Below are 16,932 nucleotides of genomic sequence, written 5' to 3'. Positions count from 1 at the left end.
AGAGAACGGACCTCGTTGAAAAAGGTTTGCAGGATTTGGGCAAAGAAACGACAGAGAATAGTGAAGCTATCGAGAGACTGGATGTGGCAACGCGAGTAGAAATTAGAATGGAGGCAGTGGAGTAACGCTGCTGAAAATGTTGGGGGGACATGTCATCTGAAAAAAAAATGCCCCATTCAAATGAATGGGGACAAAATCGTGTGCCATGAAAGTTGTCCACCCCTAAAATTACACCCATGAATGGAGGACATGGAAAACAGGTCCCGTAGGATCAACATCAGATTACAATTTCTCCTGGAAACGGTACAGGACAGAGACTTAAAGGAGACTGTGCAAGAAATGTATGCGGGGCTGCTGGGGGAATCCTCTCCCGACAAAATAGAGCTGGACAGGGTGCACAGAGTGGGTTACCTCAACAGGAGCCCGAAAGCCAGACCGCGAGATGTTTTGGCCGCATTCACAAGGTACGCTCAAAAAGAGGCAGTTCTCAAGGCTGCTAGGCAGAAAGAGCCGATATCGTATAATGGCCAGCGAATCGAACTGTACCAGGATCTTGCTAGAAGCACCCTACTTAAACGGAGGCAATGGAGCCCAATCACCTCTAAACTTAAAGAACAAGGGATCAAGTACAAGTGAACTTTTCCATTTGGCCTCCTGTTCGAATGGGGCCGGTACTCAAAAGCGGATAACCACGCTACAAGAAGGGGTGGACATCCTGCAAGTTCATTTGGATCAGGTGGCGGATCAGGAACGCGGGGTGAATGGATCGGGAAAACCATTGGAAGCAGGAGCTGGGACAAGACCCAGACCTTGGGAGTGGTCGGTTGTGGGAGAGGGGAAAAGGAGTAGATCTGCGCTGAAGGGACCCACTGGGAGGGGCCGAGGAGCAGATCCAGCAGGGGAAGGGAAGGCGGGGGAGGAAGAAGCCTGATCTAAAGTGTGGTCAACTATAAGGGTTGGTGGACAGAAAGGTTTTTTCAAGGAGGGGGGTGGGGAGATGAGAAAACATCATGGAATCGGTAAGGGCGAGCAAGCCTGGGGTGAGGAGATGGGAGGGCGGGGGGTCAGGAAGACCTCGTTGTAAGGCCTTCAGGGGCAGGGGGGAGGGGAGTTGGTGGTGGAGGGTGATCTCCCAGGTGCAGTCCAGGGGTCAAAGTGGTCACTGCAAAGAGACCGAATGGAGGGAAAGGGGTGGGGGAACATACTCAGCAGTTGCAGGAGTCAAGGTACCATTCAATTGGGTAACTCATAATATCAGGGGTCTTAACTCCACGCTGAAAAGGAAAAAGCTTGAGCAATTCACGAAAAGGGGGAAACCAGACTTCCTGGGGCTACAAGAAACACACTTGCTCTGTAAAGACCAGAGCCGGCTCAAGCTAAGGGCGTTCGATAAAGTGTATCAGTCTTCGGGGCCCACAAAAACGGGAGGGGTGGTGTTGGCTATCAGAATTTGATCAACTTTGGGGAGGAAGCGACTCTTAGGGATAAGGAGGGCAGATACATAATAGTGAGAGGCAATATTGCAGACATGACTTGTACGGTTGGGGTCATATACGCACCCAACTCAGGGCAGGATTCCTTCCTGCGGCGCATCCTAGGAAAATTAGAAGAGTGGGCAAGGGGCCAGATAATCATAATGGGGGACCTAAACATAGCCTGGGAAAAGGCCAAAGATAGATCAGGGGGGCCAGGAGCACGGGTGAGGGGGGGCAGTGGTCTCGTCAGGACTGAGAGATAAAATGGCGAGCATGGGGCCGAAGGATGTCTGGAGGGAACTGAAGGGGAACGCGGAGGGTTAGACCTTCCTCTCTGAGGTCCACGGGACACAGTCCATGATAGACTATATCTGGGTCTCGGCGGACTTGGTATGAAGGGTCAAGGATATAGTGGTGAGCCCCATGGGTATAGCGGAACACAAAATACTATCAGTGCAGCTGGAACTGGGAAGGAGGAGGAGGAGGGGGGTTTGTGGCTGGAAATACCCGGAATACGTGTTGAGGGACCCCATAATAAAGGAGGAGATAGAGGGAAAGATAAGGGAGTTTTTTGACAATAATAAAAGAGGGGACACGGCAGAAGATATAAGGTGGGACGCGTTCAAAGCCACATTGAGGGGGGGAATCATAGCACTCAAAGCACTAAGAAGCAAACAGCTGCAGGCCCTGGAGACCCGGCTTGAGGCAGAGGTTGAGGAGGCAAGGATCAAAGTAGCTGAGACCCCCAGCAGGCACAATCGGAGGGAATACAGGAGGGCGGTGGGGCAATTGAGGATTCTGCGAACCAAAAAAACGGAAGGGGCCCTACTTCAAGTGAGACAAAAGTCTTACGCTAAAGGGAACAAGGCAGACGCCCTTCTGGCGCGCCTCCTCACGGGAGCATCGTCAAGAAACACAATCATGGCTCTAAAGACAGAAGCAAGCGAAAGGGTCACACATATGGAAGACATTCAAGAAACTATGACCAAATTCTGAGACATTATACACGTCACAAAACCCCCATGCCCACGCTCAGGACGAATTCCTAGAGAAGATAGACCTGCACAAAATAGATGGAGATGCTCAGACGGCTCTAAACCAAGAGATCACAGAAGATGAAGTAAGGGGGGTTATTAGGAACCTACCCGCGGGCAAAGCCCCGGGCCCAGATGGGCATTCAGCAGCATTTTACAAGTCCTTTGCCAGCCTGTTGGTGCCACAATTGACGTGCCTCTTTAATTCCTTTAAAGACAAAGGGCAAATAACCCTGTCCATGAAAGAAGTGAAGATCTCCCTGATCCTGAACCCGGCTAAGGACCCCCTGGAAAGGTCTTCCTATAGACCAATAGCGCTCATTAATGTAGACGCTAAGATTTATTCTAAAATCCTAGCCAATAGGCTAGAGGGGCTTCTCCCGGACCTGATACATCAGGACCAAGCGGGATTTATAAAGGGGGAAGGCAGACAGCGGATAACATACGGAGGGTGGCACACCTAGTTGAAAAGGCAGAGAAAACACACACCCCTGCAGTCTTATTATCTCTTCACGATGAAAAAGCGTTCGACTGGGTAGAGTGCTCATCCCTCTTTAAGGCCATGGAAAATATGGGACTGGGAGGCGCTTATTTGCAGATGGTTAAGGCTAACTACGTTGGGCCCCGAGCAAGAGTGGTGGTGAACGGAACGACATTACGACCGTTCCAACTCCAAGGAGGCACGAAGCAGGGGTGTCCCCTATCGCCCATGCTCTACGCAATCTACTTGGAACCCCTCCTGCAAGCTAATCGGGAATCACAGGGAATCCCATTCGAGGGCAGACAGCATAAAGTGGCGGCCTTTGCAGAAACAAGTAGGCAGTGTAGACTAATACTCGAGGAATTTGGGGAAGCGTCGGGACTACACGTTAACATGAATAAATCTGAGATGATGGACCTATCGTTGGGGAAAGAGGAGAGGGAAGAGCTTAAACGGCTAACACCATTTGCTTGGCGACCGGGGTGTGGGGGGATCACTTATTTGGGGGTCACCCCGGCTCTTATGGGATGGTACGCGGCAAATTAACCCCCTCCCTAATGAGAAGTATTAAAAAGGACCTCCACAAGTGGCGGAATCTCCGGATCTCCTGGCTTGGGAGATTGGCGGCCACATTGCCGAGGATGCTCTACCTATTTCAAGCCATCCACCAAGCGGTTCCAGCAAGCTTCTTCAGGGTGCTTCAAGCTGTAACGAACGACTTCATCTGGGAGGGGAAAAGAGCAAGGATAAGTAGGCAGCAGCTTATGGCCCAGAGGAAAGAAGGGGGGGACTGGCCCTACCTAATTTCCGCCAGTATTACGAGGCAACCCAGCTAAGGGTTATTGGAGAATGGCTCCGCGAGGGGGAAGAAAAACACTGGGTTAAAATGGACAGGGCTGTTACGCAGCATGACTTGGGGGATGTCTTATGGCTACCTAAGCAGCACCACCCTAAACACATGTATGAGAGCTCCATCACCAAACTGATGGTTGAAAATTGGGACAGGCTGGTCAAATGCAAGGAAATCACAACGTCCCATCCTCCTTCACACCTATATTCAATAACAAAGCGTTCACTCCCAGGCTAGAGAGGGGGCATTCAGGAGGTTGCAGGAAGGGGGTTGCCGGAGAATGACAGACATGTTTACAGGGGGTGAAATAAGCACCTTTGTGGTTTGCAAAAGGGACTTTGCATTGGAGGAGCGGGAGAGACTGAGATATTCCCAGCTGCGACACTGGCTTCTACACCCCACTAACAAGGAGGCGGCCACCAGATCTCCGACCCCCTTCGAGAAATTCTTAATGACTAACGATGGCTCGAAAGGGCTGATCTCCCAGCTCTACAAGATTCTAGATGATGCTATTCCAAGGCCAGTGGGCATACATGGGAAGATGGGAGCATATACTGGGCAGGGATATAGAGAAGAGGGAATGGGAGAAACTCTGGAGGAAAATTCCCAAACTAGCGAGAGCTTCACAAATCCAGGAAGCCTGGTATAAAATACTCTATGGGTGGCACTACACTCCAGCCCGCCTACGCAGGATATATCCTGAGACAATGGGAATCTGCTAGAGAGGCTGTGGGCAGGAGGGCACGGCGGAACATATTTGGTGGAGGTGCCCAAGAATAGTCCCATTTTGGAAGGAAGTAGGCCAAGCTCAAGAGCAAGTGTTTGGATCGGGGGGTATGCGCCCCCGGAATGGACCCTGCTGGGCCTTCGGCCAGAAGATGTGACAGGGGAGCTGAGAGGCAGAGAAAGAGAGCGGGTGATGCTTACTTTAGCCGGAATGACAATTATAGCTCAGAGGTGGAAAAGCTCGGACATTCCAAGACTGGCTTCGCAAAGTTTGGGAGATGGTGGCAATGGAATGGGCCTCTTTCGCAATGAACAATGTAATGCAGAACTTTGCAGGCGATTGTGGGGGGAGGTCTTAACCTTCCTCAGAGACGGCTTCAGGATTGGATGGCGCCCGCAGCGTTTAAGACCCCTAGATCTGCAGTGACCCCGAAGGGACGCATTGAAACTATAGGAAACAACGGAACACCTGATGCAGCACAGTGGAGGGGGGGGGGGGGGCAGAGGAGGCGGGGAAGGGGAGGGGGGAGTTTTGGGGAAGGTTATGTCTGTTGAAAAAGTTGATAAAAAGAATTAAAAAAAATAATATATATAGATTTATTTACACACTTCTAGTTCAACACATCAATCACAGTTATTAAAGCAAGTTAAAATCAGTCAAGAAAAGTATACACAACTCCCTAGTTAAATTGTAGACAAGTTTGAGCAAGAGTGAAAACTGAGCAAAACAGCACAGTGAAAACCAAACACAAAGGGCACATTAGCAATTTCTCACAAGGGAGGGAAAGGACAAGTTATACAGGAATATATTCTTAGGCACCCTAGCAACACTTCCCAATAAGTTTGTGAATACGTTTAGGCAAGGCGAGTCAGTGGTACAGGGCAAAGTACTGAGGAGCAAAATGTTCTTGTAGCTGCAGTCAAGTCTTTGTTAAAAGATTCGAAAAGGTGGATGCAGAAGGTGAAAGACAATGTTAGACGACAGGGGCGGCCAACCCAACAGGTAGGTAAAGGATTTAAAACACCTTTAGCACTACCAAGCGAAAAGGGCGGCCTGGCGGAACAAAGTACCTTAAATGTAGAAGAGGCTCCTGCGGTGGCGGTTGTTCCTGGAAGTTCCTGCAGTTCGGGAGAACCAGCAGAGGAAGAGAGGCTCTCGTCGTGGAGGAAGGTTAGAGTTACTGCACTACCCAGGGAAGAAACCAGCTGCGGTGCTGCCAAATGAAATAGAAGGTATGCTCCTTTAAATTGCGGTCCGGGTGGATGGCTGCCTGGCTATCCGGCCTCCAAGTGCAGGGCAGTGGCGATTCGACCAAGGCAGGTCAAGGAAGGCGATTGGCAAACTGGTTGGCCCCACCAGCTCAAGGGAAGAAGGCTCTTGCAGATGAAGATCTTCTCTCGTCGTGTGGAGAAAAGTGGTGAGACGCTGCAGCAGGGCTTCACCGTTGGTTCAGTCGTTGCAGATGTCTTTGGCTTCTCTCCTCTTCCGTTCCTCAGTTCCAGTGGCAACGCCTTGCTCTTCCAGTCCTCAGGACCCTGCTTTTATGCAAAAAGACCCCCATTCATACAGCCTAGCTGTCGCTCACACAGTGGTCATCTTGGCGGGACACCCTCCAGCATATCAGGGCAGAGTGCGACATGGGTTGCTGCGGCAACCCTGTCCAGGGGTCCTACTCCCCCTCCCACACAGCGGACCCACCCCAGTGGCGCCGAAAGGAGGGTTTCTTGGTAGAAGCCCGCCAAGAGGACGAACAAAAGAATAAACTGGCGGTATGTTAGAGGCTGTCAGAAAATGTGGTAGCCTCGAACAATGGGAAAATCCCATAGGGAAATATTGGCGGTTGAATATTTTTGGTAGGAACCACTGCCACCAGCCAGAAACTTTTGAGAGAGGGACTGTACGGTACCCTCTCGAAAATGAACACCAGGAAAAAACTATTAACCCTTCCCACTACCTCCATAGTAAGATGTGTTGTACTGTTTTAGTTAATAAAAATGGACTAGTAAAGTCAATGGGGACTTCAGAGACAGTAGTTCAGTCCCAGGGCATGGGGTCTGTTTGGGGGTCGCTATGACACCCCTGTGTCACTGCACAGAGGGTGCTGTGTAACACATGTGTATAAAGATGGTTCCTATGAGAGTGAGTTAAACCCCATAGACATTAAACACAAAAAATAGCCTAGAACACACATAGCAAATATGCCTAAAAGTGGGAAAAAGAGTCTCACTCTCAACAGGAAAAAGAAACAACCCCTTCAAATCCAGCAAAGCTGCTGGGGGACTCTATAGGTAAGGGAAATTAGCCATAAAACAAGATTTCTCCCCAACACTCGCCCCCCCAGACTAAGGGACAGGAGGATCTAATCCACTCCTGGATGAGTCTCTTACCTCTAATCGGTTATAAACATCCTAGAGAGACCATCAGCATTTTGGTGGTGACATCCTGACTTGTGGTCAATGGTAAAATCAAACCCTTGGAGGCAGATTGACCATCTTAGCAGTTTTGGGTTTTCCCCTTTCATTTGCATCAACCATCTCAAGGGTTGGTGGTCTGTTTGAATAATGAAAGTAGATCCATACAAGTATGGTCTAAACTTCTTCAAAGACCACACAATGGCAAAACATTCTCTCTCAATATTTTCCCACCTTGTTTCCGGTTCCTTCAGTTTCCTACTGATGAAGCAAATGGGGTGCTCCTTACCTTTCTCATCCAGTTGACTGAGAACTGCACCTATAACTATATTAGAAGCATCTGTCTGTACAATGAAGGGTTGGTAGTAGTCAGGAGCTCTCAGAACTGCCTGATTGCACTCTTCATTCCATTTGACCTTTTTAGGGAATTTTGGAGAGGAGATTACATTCAGAGGAGAAGCTAGTCTGATGTGGCCCTTATTGATCCATTTGAGTGTTGGAATAGCTTGTAAGAGGCGTAAGGTGTTAGTTCTGTTAAGAATAAGTGAGTCCTTCCCACTGCCCATATGCTCAATCATCACTTTTATTAATTGTGTCTGTTCCACAGGATCGATAAACATTGGCAATTTTAACTCGTGGTCTTGGATCATTGGTGGGATTCTACCAGGGTCTTCATTTGTGTTCCGATGAGTATCATCGGAAAGAAAGGCTGACTGGTCATCAATTACTGTGGAGTAATCACTAGATGATGTCCAGACAGAATAAAATGGTGTGTTCAGACTGTCTGGAGTTGCCTTTTTCATATGTGTCAATTATAATAAGTGATTGGTCAATGTCAGGGGGACTGGAATTGTATGACATTTCATGACTTTCGATTGTGTAAGTGGATAGGTTCATTAGAATGTCTTGTTGTTGTAGTTCCACTGCTGAACATGGCGTATCCAGATGAATTATGGTTGTATCTCTTTGCATTTGTTTGGGAACCTGAAGTGAAATGTCAATTAACTTATCCGTGGGAATGACATTCATTTTTTTTTGTCACTTGCTGTTTTTTGTTAGGTTTCGGCGAGTAAGGTTCCTTAAAAAGGCTTGCGAACAGTTTGAATTTTTTTTTCTTTGTTTTAGGGGGAGGATTTGGTTGTTTAGTTTTCTTGTTGAATTTGGCGTCATCAAAGATTGGAAAATGTTCAGTGTCATCAGTATTGGACATTGCGCTCTTGTGTGTCATTCGATTTGTTACTGTAGGCACAGGGGCTGGTTCTGTTTCTGGTCCTCTGTCATTAGTCGTTGTTGGAGCTCCAACTTCAATTGGTGAGTTTGAGGTGTTGTTCTGACCTGGGTCGGTCTTCGATGGATCCTTAGTATTCGAACTGGGCTTTTCTCTAGACAGAAGAGTTAGTATGGCTGTGGTCATGGAAGCTTTATCTTCACGGTCTTTCCTCGCAATTTCGAATAAGCGGGCTTACCATTGGGCACTTGTTTCAGCTTCTATATTGAGTTGTTCGATAATGGTGTTGTCTTGAGATGCATCTGTTTTGAGTGAATCAGTGCTAGCAGTGTTGCTTGATCCTTTTGAGCTTCTACCGTGGCTTCCTGTAATTTCATATATGGAAAAGGCTTGGGACGTCACTGCTAGGAGTATATTTTGGAGGTCTACCATTGTGGTGGGTATGGACTCTTCTTGTCTCTAGAGGAGTCTTTTGTGACATTGGCATTTTGACTCGGGCAACTCCTCTTTCATGTTGGGGGGTGAATGCATGGATCACGTGGTAGGTTGGCTGTCAAGTTAGGCTGTGATGTCAAAGGTAAAGAAGGGTGATTGGGTCTTGGGGTAGAAGCCTTCCACATGTCAGAGGATATGTTGATTAGAAGTGTAGAACACTTAATTTCTTTTGTCTTGGCTGGTTATCAAGTCCTCTATCTCCGTTTGTTCCTTGGCACAAGTCATTGTTGGGAGGGACTTGTTCAAATACCTTTGCAGAATGAGGAATCGAAATTAGGTTGACTGACTGGATATCCAGGTGGTCTACAGTTTTGGTTGGTTTAGATGTTGTGTCAGAAACTGGAGGGACTACAGGATTATTAACATCCGTTCGTCGTTTGCCTGGTTTCTTGGACAAATCCTCGAGGATGTTAGTACTGGGCAGGTTGAACACATCAGTTATCTGTTTAGATACAGCAGGGGGTGCAATTTCCTTTTCTGCCACCAGATTGAGCTGCGGCCACCGCGACTACGGCGCATGTGCAGGTGGCAGCTGTGGGCCGCCCGCGTCTCCCAGAGGAGGAAGAACGGCAGGCAGCCAGCTCCACAGTCGTGCGGCCGGCCAAGCATCCTCTGCCATTCGGGGTCGTGTAAGACGGGGAGCAAAGGTAAGGCGTGGGGGGACGGGGGCCAGTAACACCGGGGAAGTCTGAGGTTTGGAGGGCACCGTTAGGGTTTCAGATAAGAATATTGTGTGAGCAAGCAGGTAGAAATCAGCCCAGCACAGCAGTCTCTCGCTCTGGAATATGAAGTCAAAGAGGACTTTCACAGGATGATGGTCCGTACCCAGGAGGAAAGTCCTTCTGTACCAAAATGTGAAATCACATGTATGGAACGCAGAAGGCAGCAAGAGGTGGGCGGGGTCAAAGAGCCTAGTCCGATAGTCTCCCGCACGCTGGGTTGTAGACACTGGGTTGCAATCCGGAGGGTCTTTTCATGAAGCAGAGTGTCTCTCAATTGCAAATAACGCACACAAATAGGTAATGAGAGCAAAACGGGATCAAAGGGACTGGCCCAACCATCTCCCGCTCGCGAGGTTGAAGGCACTAGGTTACAGTCAAAATGCATCTTTCAGAGGACGATATCTTAATACTGCACCGAGGCAAAGAATCCCTCGACTGGAGATATCACGCACAGTTCGGTAAAAAGTGCAGAACGGGATCAAAGGGATTAACCCAGCAGTCTCCCGCTCGCAACACAGCAAACACAGCTACGCAAACACGCGAGTTAGGCTTACCCTCCTGGGCAAACGTTAGTTGGCTGCACAATGGTTGTAGCTGAAGTCTTCTTCTATGCGCCGGCCACACACTAAAGGGTTGGGTGGTGCTAGGAAGCAGGGGCACCTTCCGTGCTTGAAACTGGTGTGTTCACGAACACGCAGAGCCAAAGACTCAGCGGCCCGCTCCGCAGTGTGCTGATGGTTTTGTTGGGAAACAGGAAGTGGTAGCAGGTAGGCGGCAAAGACAGACTCAATTTTCCAAGTGCTCCAAGAGGCCAAGCAAGAAGGGCTGACCAAAGACTCTGCTGCCCGACTCCGACCGGTCATGGTGGGACAGCATATCTTCATTCATGCCTGTCTCGGCTTTTGTGATGCGTCCCCTTTCTTTCTCGATCTTGGCTTTTAGGGATCCGATTGTGCTGACAATGTCTAGTTTAACGTTGAAGGCCAGGAAGCCATTTTGCATCGTTGAAGCAGGTGATCCTCTCGCGAGTTGTCTTCTGCCTTGCTTGCCTGCTGAGAATTAGACAGCAGGGGGGTATCAGATGTGGAGGGCCTGGGGCCCGTGAATGAGTCCATTGGCCCCTTTTTCTTATTGTCGCCTTTCATCATATTGTTGGTTTCACTGACCTACCCTGTCACCACAATGGGGTTCCCTTCTTTCCGTGTCGCTGTTTTGCGTCCTTGCTTTTGTGGTTTTATTGTTCAGATTGGTGCAGGTCTTACCATGCTGCGTGTGTAGTATATCCTTTGTGGGACTGGTGCAGGGCCCACGGGGTGCACCTAAGCCTACGGCCGGTGTAGGGGGTTTCTTTTTAATCACTGTGTGCTATACGCCTGCCCTTGTGTGCCTTAACTAGTGGTACGGCGTGGTGATGGATTACTCACCCCGGATGCTTTGTTTGGTTCTGGTAGTCAGTTATTGGGCTGAGTAAGGATTTACGTGTTGCGAGTGTTTCCGCTCCCTCCCTCACTCAGTTGTATGTTGTCGTTCCTACCCCTTATCAGGGTTGATCCCGTTGTTTTCTTTTAGTCCGTCTTAATTCAGCTTCCTTTTGTGTTGGCCCCTCTTGCCAGTGCGATTCTGTCTGTCCTGGCCCTGTAGCGGCTACTGGTTCTGGCCCTTTGTCATAGCTGGGTCTCGGGGTTTGGGTGTTGAGATTATGGGCTTATTTTGTCCGTTCGACCCATGGCTTGTGTCCCCCATTGTGACCGGATGCCGGGGTCTTCTATATGGCACATCGGGGGTTCAGTGCCGTTATTTATTTTAACTGCATGCTGTTTGTGGCCTCGCAGGTAATGGAGCCGCTCTGACTTACCCCACTTCTTGCCCGTGGTGCACTGGTTCCTCGCACAGCGCGTTCTCACAACTCTGAGGGGTGGCATGGCACGGCACGGCACGGGTCGCAGTCCCAGGTCTTGGATTCCCGACCTCTTTTGCTGTATGCTTGGGTCCGGGTAGACTGCTCGGGCCGTGACTGTCCTTGGCGCTGCTACAGTGGTACGGCAGCTACTGTGAGCCGGGCGCTCTCTGGTGTCCGTGTCCAGTCGTGGTCTGAGGCACCTGGTGCTGCGTGGGTATTCAGCAAGCCCCGTCCATGCAGCGATGTTGGAGCGTTTTATTGATTCAGGGGATGGGTCTCGCAGGGTCTGTAGCTCGATGGGGGTCCGGGTACTGCATGTAGCAGCTTGGTTGCAGTAGCCTCTTCACCAGCCGGGCAGGATTCTATACAGCTCCCTTTCTCTCTGCCACAGTCCGATCCGATCGAAATGCAGATATCCCTCTGCAGTTCGGATTGTATCGCCACTGCAGCTCGGTGTCCTTAGCGGGCCGTCTTCCCTCCCCGGCACGGGCCGCGCTTGTGCTTCTCTGAAGCCGGCACCTATCTCACCGGCTGTATCTGCTGCGGTCGTGCTGACTTGTACACAGTAACAGTTATATTTATGCAGGATTTATCATGGGGACGGAGCTTCTCGTTTAAGCGGCCATCTTGTTTGGCTGCAAAACAGCGCCCCCTGCCGTTGAGGCTTTTAAGAACTGCTACATGGTTTTGCGCAATATAGTCGCCTTTCTTCCCGCGGACTGGGGAACTGAGATCCAAGCGCCATTTACTGTCCGCGCCCACTGGTGGTCTTGTCTGTTCCTTTTTTAAATTCAAAGTATTAACTTTTCAAAATGTAATTAGGGTTCTTGTCAAGTTTGCGTGGATTGTAAAGAATGTGTTTTGTTTGTAATTGTTCCTTGTCTATTGATAGCAGTTTTGTGCAATTAATGTCTTTGTGTTTTCGGAAGAGCAGTGCTCATTCTAAAAAAACTGTTTTCATATTTGATACCGTATGCTTGTGTCTTTCAGGAGGAAGACTATGAATGGGGAAGTTCCTCCATACTTGTTGCTTTGCCTGGAATCAATCTGCAGCAGAGGAAGCTGGCAATTTCTGCAATGCGGTGGAGGAAGAAGCTTCAGAAAACAAATCATGAATCCAGTGAAACAGAGGTATGTATACATTTCTCTTTGTGTACGAGTTTACTTATTTATTTTGTTATCGCTAAAGAGCCTTCACCAAGGAACTGTATTGGAATTGAGATGGGACAAACATTGCACAAACTACTGAAAAAGAAGAGGAAGGATAAGAAACAAGAACTATGGTTAAAGCAAGCAATAGAAGAAACAAGCGTCTCATGCATAAACAACACAGACAACTTAAGTCAATGCTCTGCAGGCAGCAGAAAGTACAGCAGAGAACAAGGTCCATTTCTGCATGTACTCTAATCAATCAGGGTAGGAGAAACAAAATCAACATATGAAAAGAGCTGAAAATAAAGTATTGCCATAGCCGCTGAAAGGTAATGGTTACAAAGTTCTCAAACAGTGAATTGGCACAACAAAGAAAAGTCCAACAGGAAGACAGCATGCTAGTAGCACACCAAGTCTCGATAGTCCTGACACCATGTACTGGGTTTGACTATTTTCTCCTGCACTGGATCTTTCCTAGATAAACATGCTGTGAATATTCCACATCGTTAGGCTGGGAATCCTTGGTTACCTTTTGATTCCCCTTTTCTAGAGACAGGAAGAACCTACATTTTGTATCCTAACACTCTTGTTATGGTTTTTTTTGGTGCCCACAAATGGGACCTCAAGTAGTCCTAGACTAGACCCTCCTCTTCCCCTCAGATTCTAACCGCGTGTGGAAGCTGAGGGAGTCCTCTGGTTTTTGACAAATAGAATTGAGGTGATGTAAGGAACTCATGGTGGCAACAGTAAAGACAGCCACAAGTGATCACCGTTCAGGGGTGTTTATTAAACTGTATAGGAAGGTTGGAAAAACGCATAATCTAAAACTAAATCTAATATGGCATCAAGGTACAACCATCAAATAATAATAAGGCAGTCCTAGTGGCTCCTGGAGGTATTAACAATTGTATTTTTTTACTAAACCTTCTGTGAATGTCTCTTCTATGTAACAATTCTTGTCTTAAGAAAAAAAAGGGACTTCCCTTCTATTTTTTTTTTATTTGTAATTGGTTTATTAGAAACCTTTACAAATAATTAAATCAACAACAAAATAAGATATACATAGTTCACATAGGTTCATATGAAAGAGAAAGAAAAAAGAGAGAAAAACAATCTAAGAAAACAAAAAAGAAATCATAACATAATAGAGAAAAGAGTATTCACATTATATAAAAGCAATATACAGTTCTTAGTAGCAATAGCAATAACAGTAGAAACAGTAGAATCATTAAAATTTCAAAGCAGAGATCAAATGTGCATTTGTTTCACATATTTAAGTACAATACATGTCAGTACCTACATTCAAAATACCTTCACATCTAGAGATTCAATGATTTAATGAAACCCGAAAGAGCCAGCCCTTCACGAGTATTATGAATTTCAAGACTGCGCTACCACATAAGATCATCGTCAAGCATAGCTAAATTCACTCCTAGGCGTCCCAAGTACTTAACTCTCAGGCCCTGTAATGGTGCACACTCAACCACAAGATGTCTTAAGGACTCCAGTTTCTCTGTACAGAACCTGCAACCAGCTGAATCTGCCAAAATTAAGGATCTCCGCAATTGGATTTCCTTAGTAGGTAATAAATTCCACTGAGCCCTTAATAAGATACCTCTGTAAATGCGATTTGGATATCGGACCAAGATCTTAGTTAAAGAGCCTCTTCGTCTATGCTCATAAGCTAGATGACTCAGGGACGGGTAAGAATGAAAGGCATCAATGGTCTGGGTCCAATCAAAATCAAACAAGGCTCGCTTAGCCTTCATAGGATTTGAGATAAAGGTCTCCAGGGTCACACCAATCTCATTTAGGACCTATTCCGATCTAATCTTAAAGATACTTAGTACTCGAGAATGATCCAGATTTCTGCCCATCAATTGGTATAACGAGTCTCGAATAGGAGTCCTGTTCGAGTACAAGGAGAGACAGGCCAATTGCACGCGTGCCCACAAGGACACAATGCCCAATTCAAAGCGGATAGCTGATAACGGCACCGCGTTAGGGACCCCAAGTATTCTCCATCATTTCCCCTCGATTCTGTTCAAAATTTTAAAAATATTAACAGATTTTAGTTCTAGCTCATAGATTAATCTTGGGACTATTTTTCCTTCAAAGAACATCATTGCGGGTTTGAGGGAGAATCTTCCAAATTTTCGGTCGATCTTCACCATCTGGGCTTCCAGTAGATTTGCCTTATGGATAAGGGTCTCATTTACTATCTTAGATCCCGTATAGGCAGAAAAATTAAAGCCGAGATATCGGACTGTGTCCGAAGAATTGAGGGACATACCTCCAACACAGCACATAGATACTTTAAATTGTGCCTTCGCCTTTCTAAAACACAGGATCTTCATTTTAATAGGATTGATAACCAGTCCATTCTCCGTAGCATAATTCTCAAAGTTGTTCAGTGATCTTTGCAGCCCAACCTTAGTGAGATCAAAAATAAGCAGGTCATCTGCATAGGCAAACAATACATTTTTACTTTACGACTCCTTGGAGCAACCAGCCCTTCTTTGGCAAGTGATAGCATAACATCAGAGAAATACTGATTAAATAACCAGGGGGCCAGGACACAGCCCTGTCTCACTCCCCGTTAAGATCGTATTCTCCTTGTAATATCCCCCTTTGGCTAAGACAAACCTGGATACCACAGTTTCTATATACCCCACTAACCAATCTCATGAGCCCAACAGGCATCCCTCATTTAGCCCATAATTGGGCACGGTCAACACAATAAAATGTGGCTGTCCGGTCTATCGAGGCCAAGTAGATACACCCCCTAGTTTGTAACCAGGCCTCTTCATGGATACATTTAAGGACGAGGCCATTAATATTGGTTGAATGCCCTTTCCTGAAGCCAGTCTGGAATTGATCCAGGGGGTGGACAGGAATGGCCCAGTCCTCAAGATGCGAGAACAAGAACACTGAAAAGATTTTACAGTCGGCGTCGATAAGTGAGATTGGTCGATAGTTACTAGGATCAGTCCTGCACCCACACTTGAAGATGGGGACCACATGGGTAGTATTCCAGGAGCTAGGTGTAATCCCCGTATATAGAATATCTTAAAATTCCAAATACAAGAGATTCGGCCAGATGTTACGCTCATCTTTAAAGGTGTTATTAGTAAGCCCATTAGGGCCTGAGACTTCACTTCTCCATGCCTTCTCCTTCCGGAATTGCTTGTAGAAAAACTTCAGCGAGAGCTCATCATTTTGCTTGGAGAAGGCTAGGTCGGGATAGATGATAGGCTCTTCTCCCTTCCTTTCTTCGATGTTAAGAGATTTATCAGCTTCCCCAAAGCCTAAGTTACATCTGTCTTCTGGTTCACTTTCTTTAAACTGAGGAAATGGAGCTCTTTCCAAGATTCCATGGGCAATTTGATCTCCACGACGTACCTCAAAGGGGATCTCACCATGATTCTGTAAGAGAACTTTCACATCTCCCCGGTAGTTGGGATCTATAACGCCTGCTAAAACATCTATCCTGAACTTCCACACTAGGCCAGATTTTGGGGTCAATCTTATGTAGCACCCTGGAGGTGGTATCAAAACTAAGTCTGTAGGAATCATTCCTCTTTTTGCCGGGGGAATAATAGATTCCTACTGCTAAAGGTATCAAACCCTATCGATTCCTTGATGGTTGATGGAAGCGTTAGAAGCTCTTTGGCTAAGTTTTTGAAATTTTAGGGTTCCCAATTTGTTTAAATTGAGTCACATCCCACTCCTGACACCACATGTAAGGAACTTGTGGTGGAAACAGTAAATACAGACACAAGTGATCCCAGTAAAAGGGTGTTTATTAAACTCTACAGGAAGGGTGGAGAAACGCCTAATCTAAACCTAAATCTAAGATGTGAGCAAGCTACAACCATCAAATAATAAGCCTGTCCTAGTGGCGTCGTGTCAAATAAAAGGGCCTATACTAAGGAAAACGTATTACCAATCCTTATGCTAAATACAAAAAAAGAGTGGGATAATGATCACAAGAAAGAAAGAAGTGTACACAAATAATAAGTCAGGATGTGGTAGCCGGGGGTCTCCCTTCCCACGTTTTGGGCACGGGACAAGGTGGGATTCCGGGGCACAGCACGCGCTCGAACTTTCCCAGCACGAGACAACAGTTCTGCTCTCAGGTATCGTGGCCTTCGGTGGTTGTCTCTTTTCTACAAAAAGTCTCTTGCCTCCGAGGACCTGAAGTATCCAAAATAATAAACTAAAAGTTCCTTTCCGCATGTACGTTGGGTGATGACTTTTCACCCCTAGGTGCCCCTCTTCCGGCCTCAGACTTCTCAAATATCAGCCTCCCTCTGTCGTGTTCACTACGGCTTCTCAACACAATCTCATCTGCGACATTGACAAATCTTAATGTCTTTCAACAGTTCACTGTGGACATCCCTCTGCCGGGTTCACCTTTGTCAACACACTGTTCATCAGGACTTTTAGCCTTCGCC

General features: G+C 47.2%; 1 protein-coding gene across 2 annotated transcripts in view; it reads left to right on the top strand.

Moving 5' to 3' along the window:
• Positions 1-16,932, top strand: part of TOPBP1 (DNA topoisomerase II binding protein 1) — a 1,370,800-nt gene that overhangs the window by 1,210,332 nt on the left and 143,536 nt on the right. For both annotated transcript variants that reach the window (XM_069648712.1, XM_069648711.1), the window contains exon 25: positions 12,314-12,454. In XM_069648712.1, coding sequence (XP_069504813.1) covers positions 12,314-12,454 — 141 coding nt within the window. The remainder of the gene's footprint in view (positions 1-12,313; positions 12,455-16,932) is intronic.

Source organism: Ambystoma mexicanum, chromosome 2q, assembly GCF_040938575.1.
Source record: "Ambystoma mexicanum isolate Mex_15411 chromosome 2q, UKY_AmexF1_1, whole genome shotgun sequence".
Classification (NCBI taxonomy): domain Eukaryota; kingdom Metazoa; phylum Chordata; class Amphibia; order Caudata; family Ambystomatidae; genus Ambystoma; species Ambystoma mexicanum.
The sequence above is the reverse complement of the archived record's forward strand: the minus strand, read 5'-3'. Positions and strand labels throughout refer to the sequence as shown.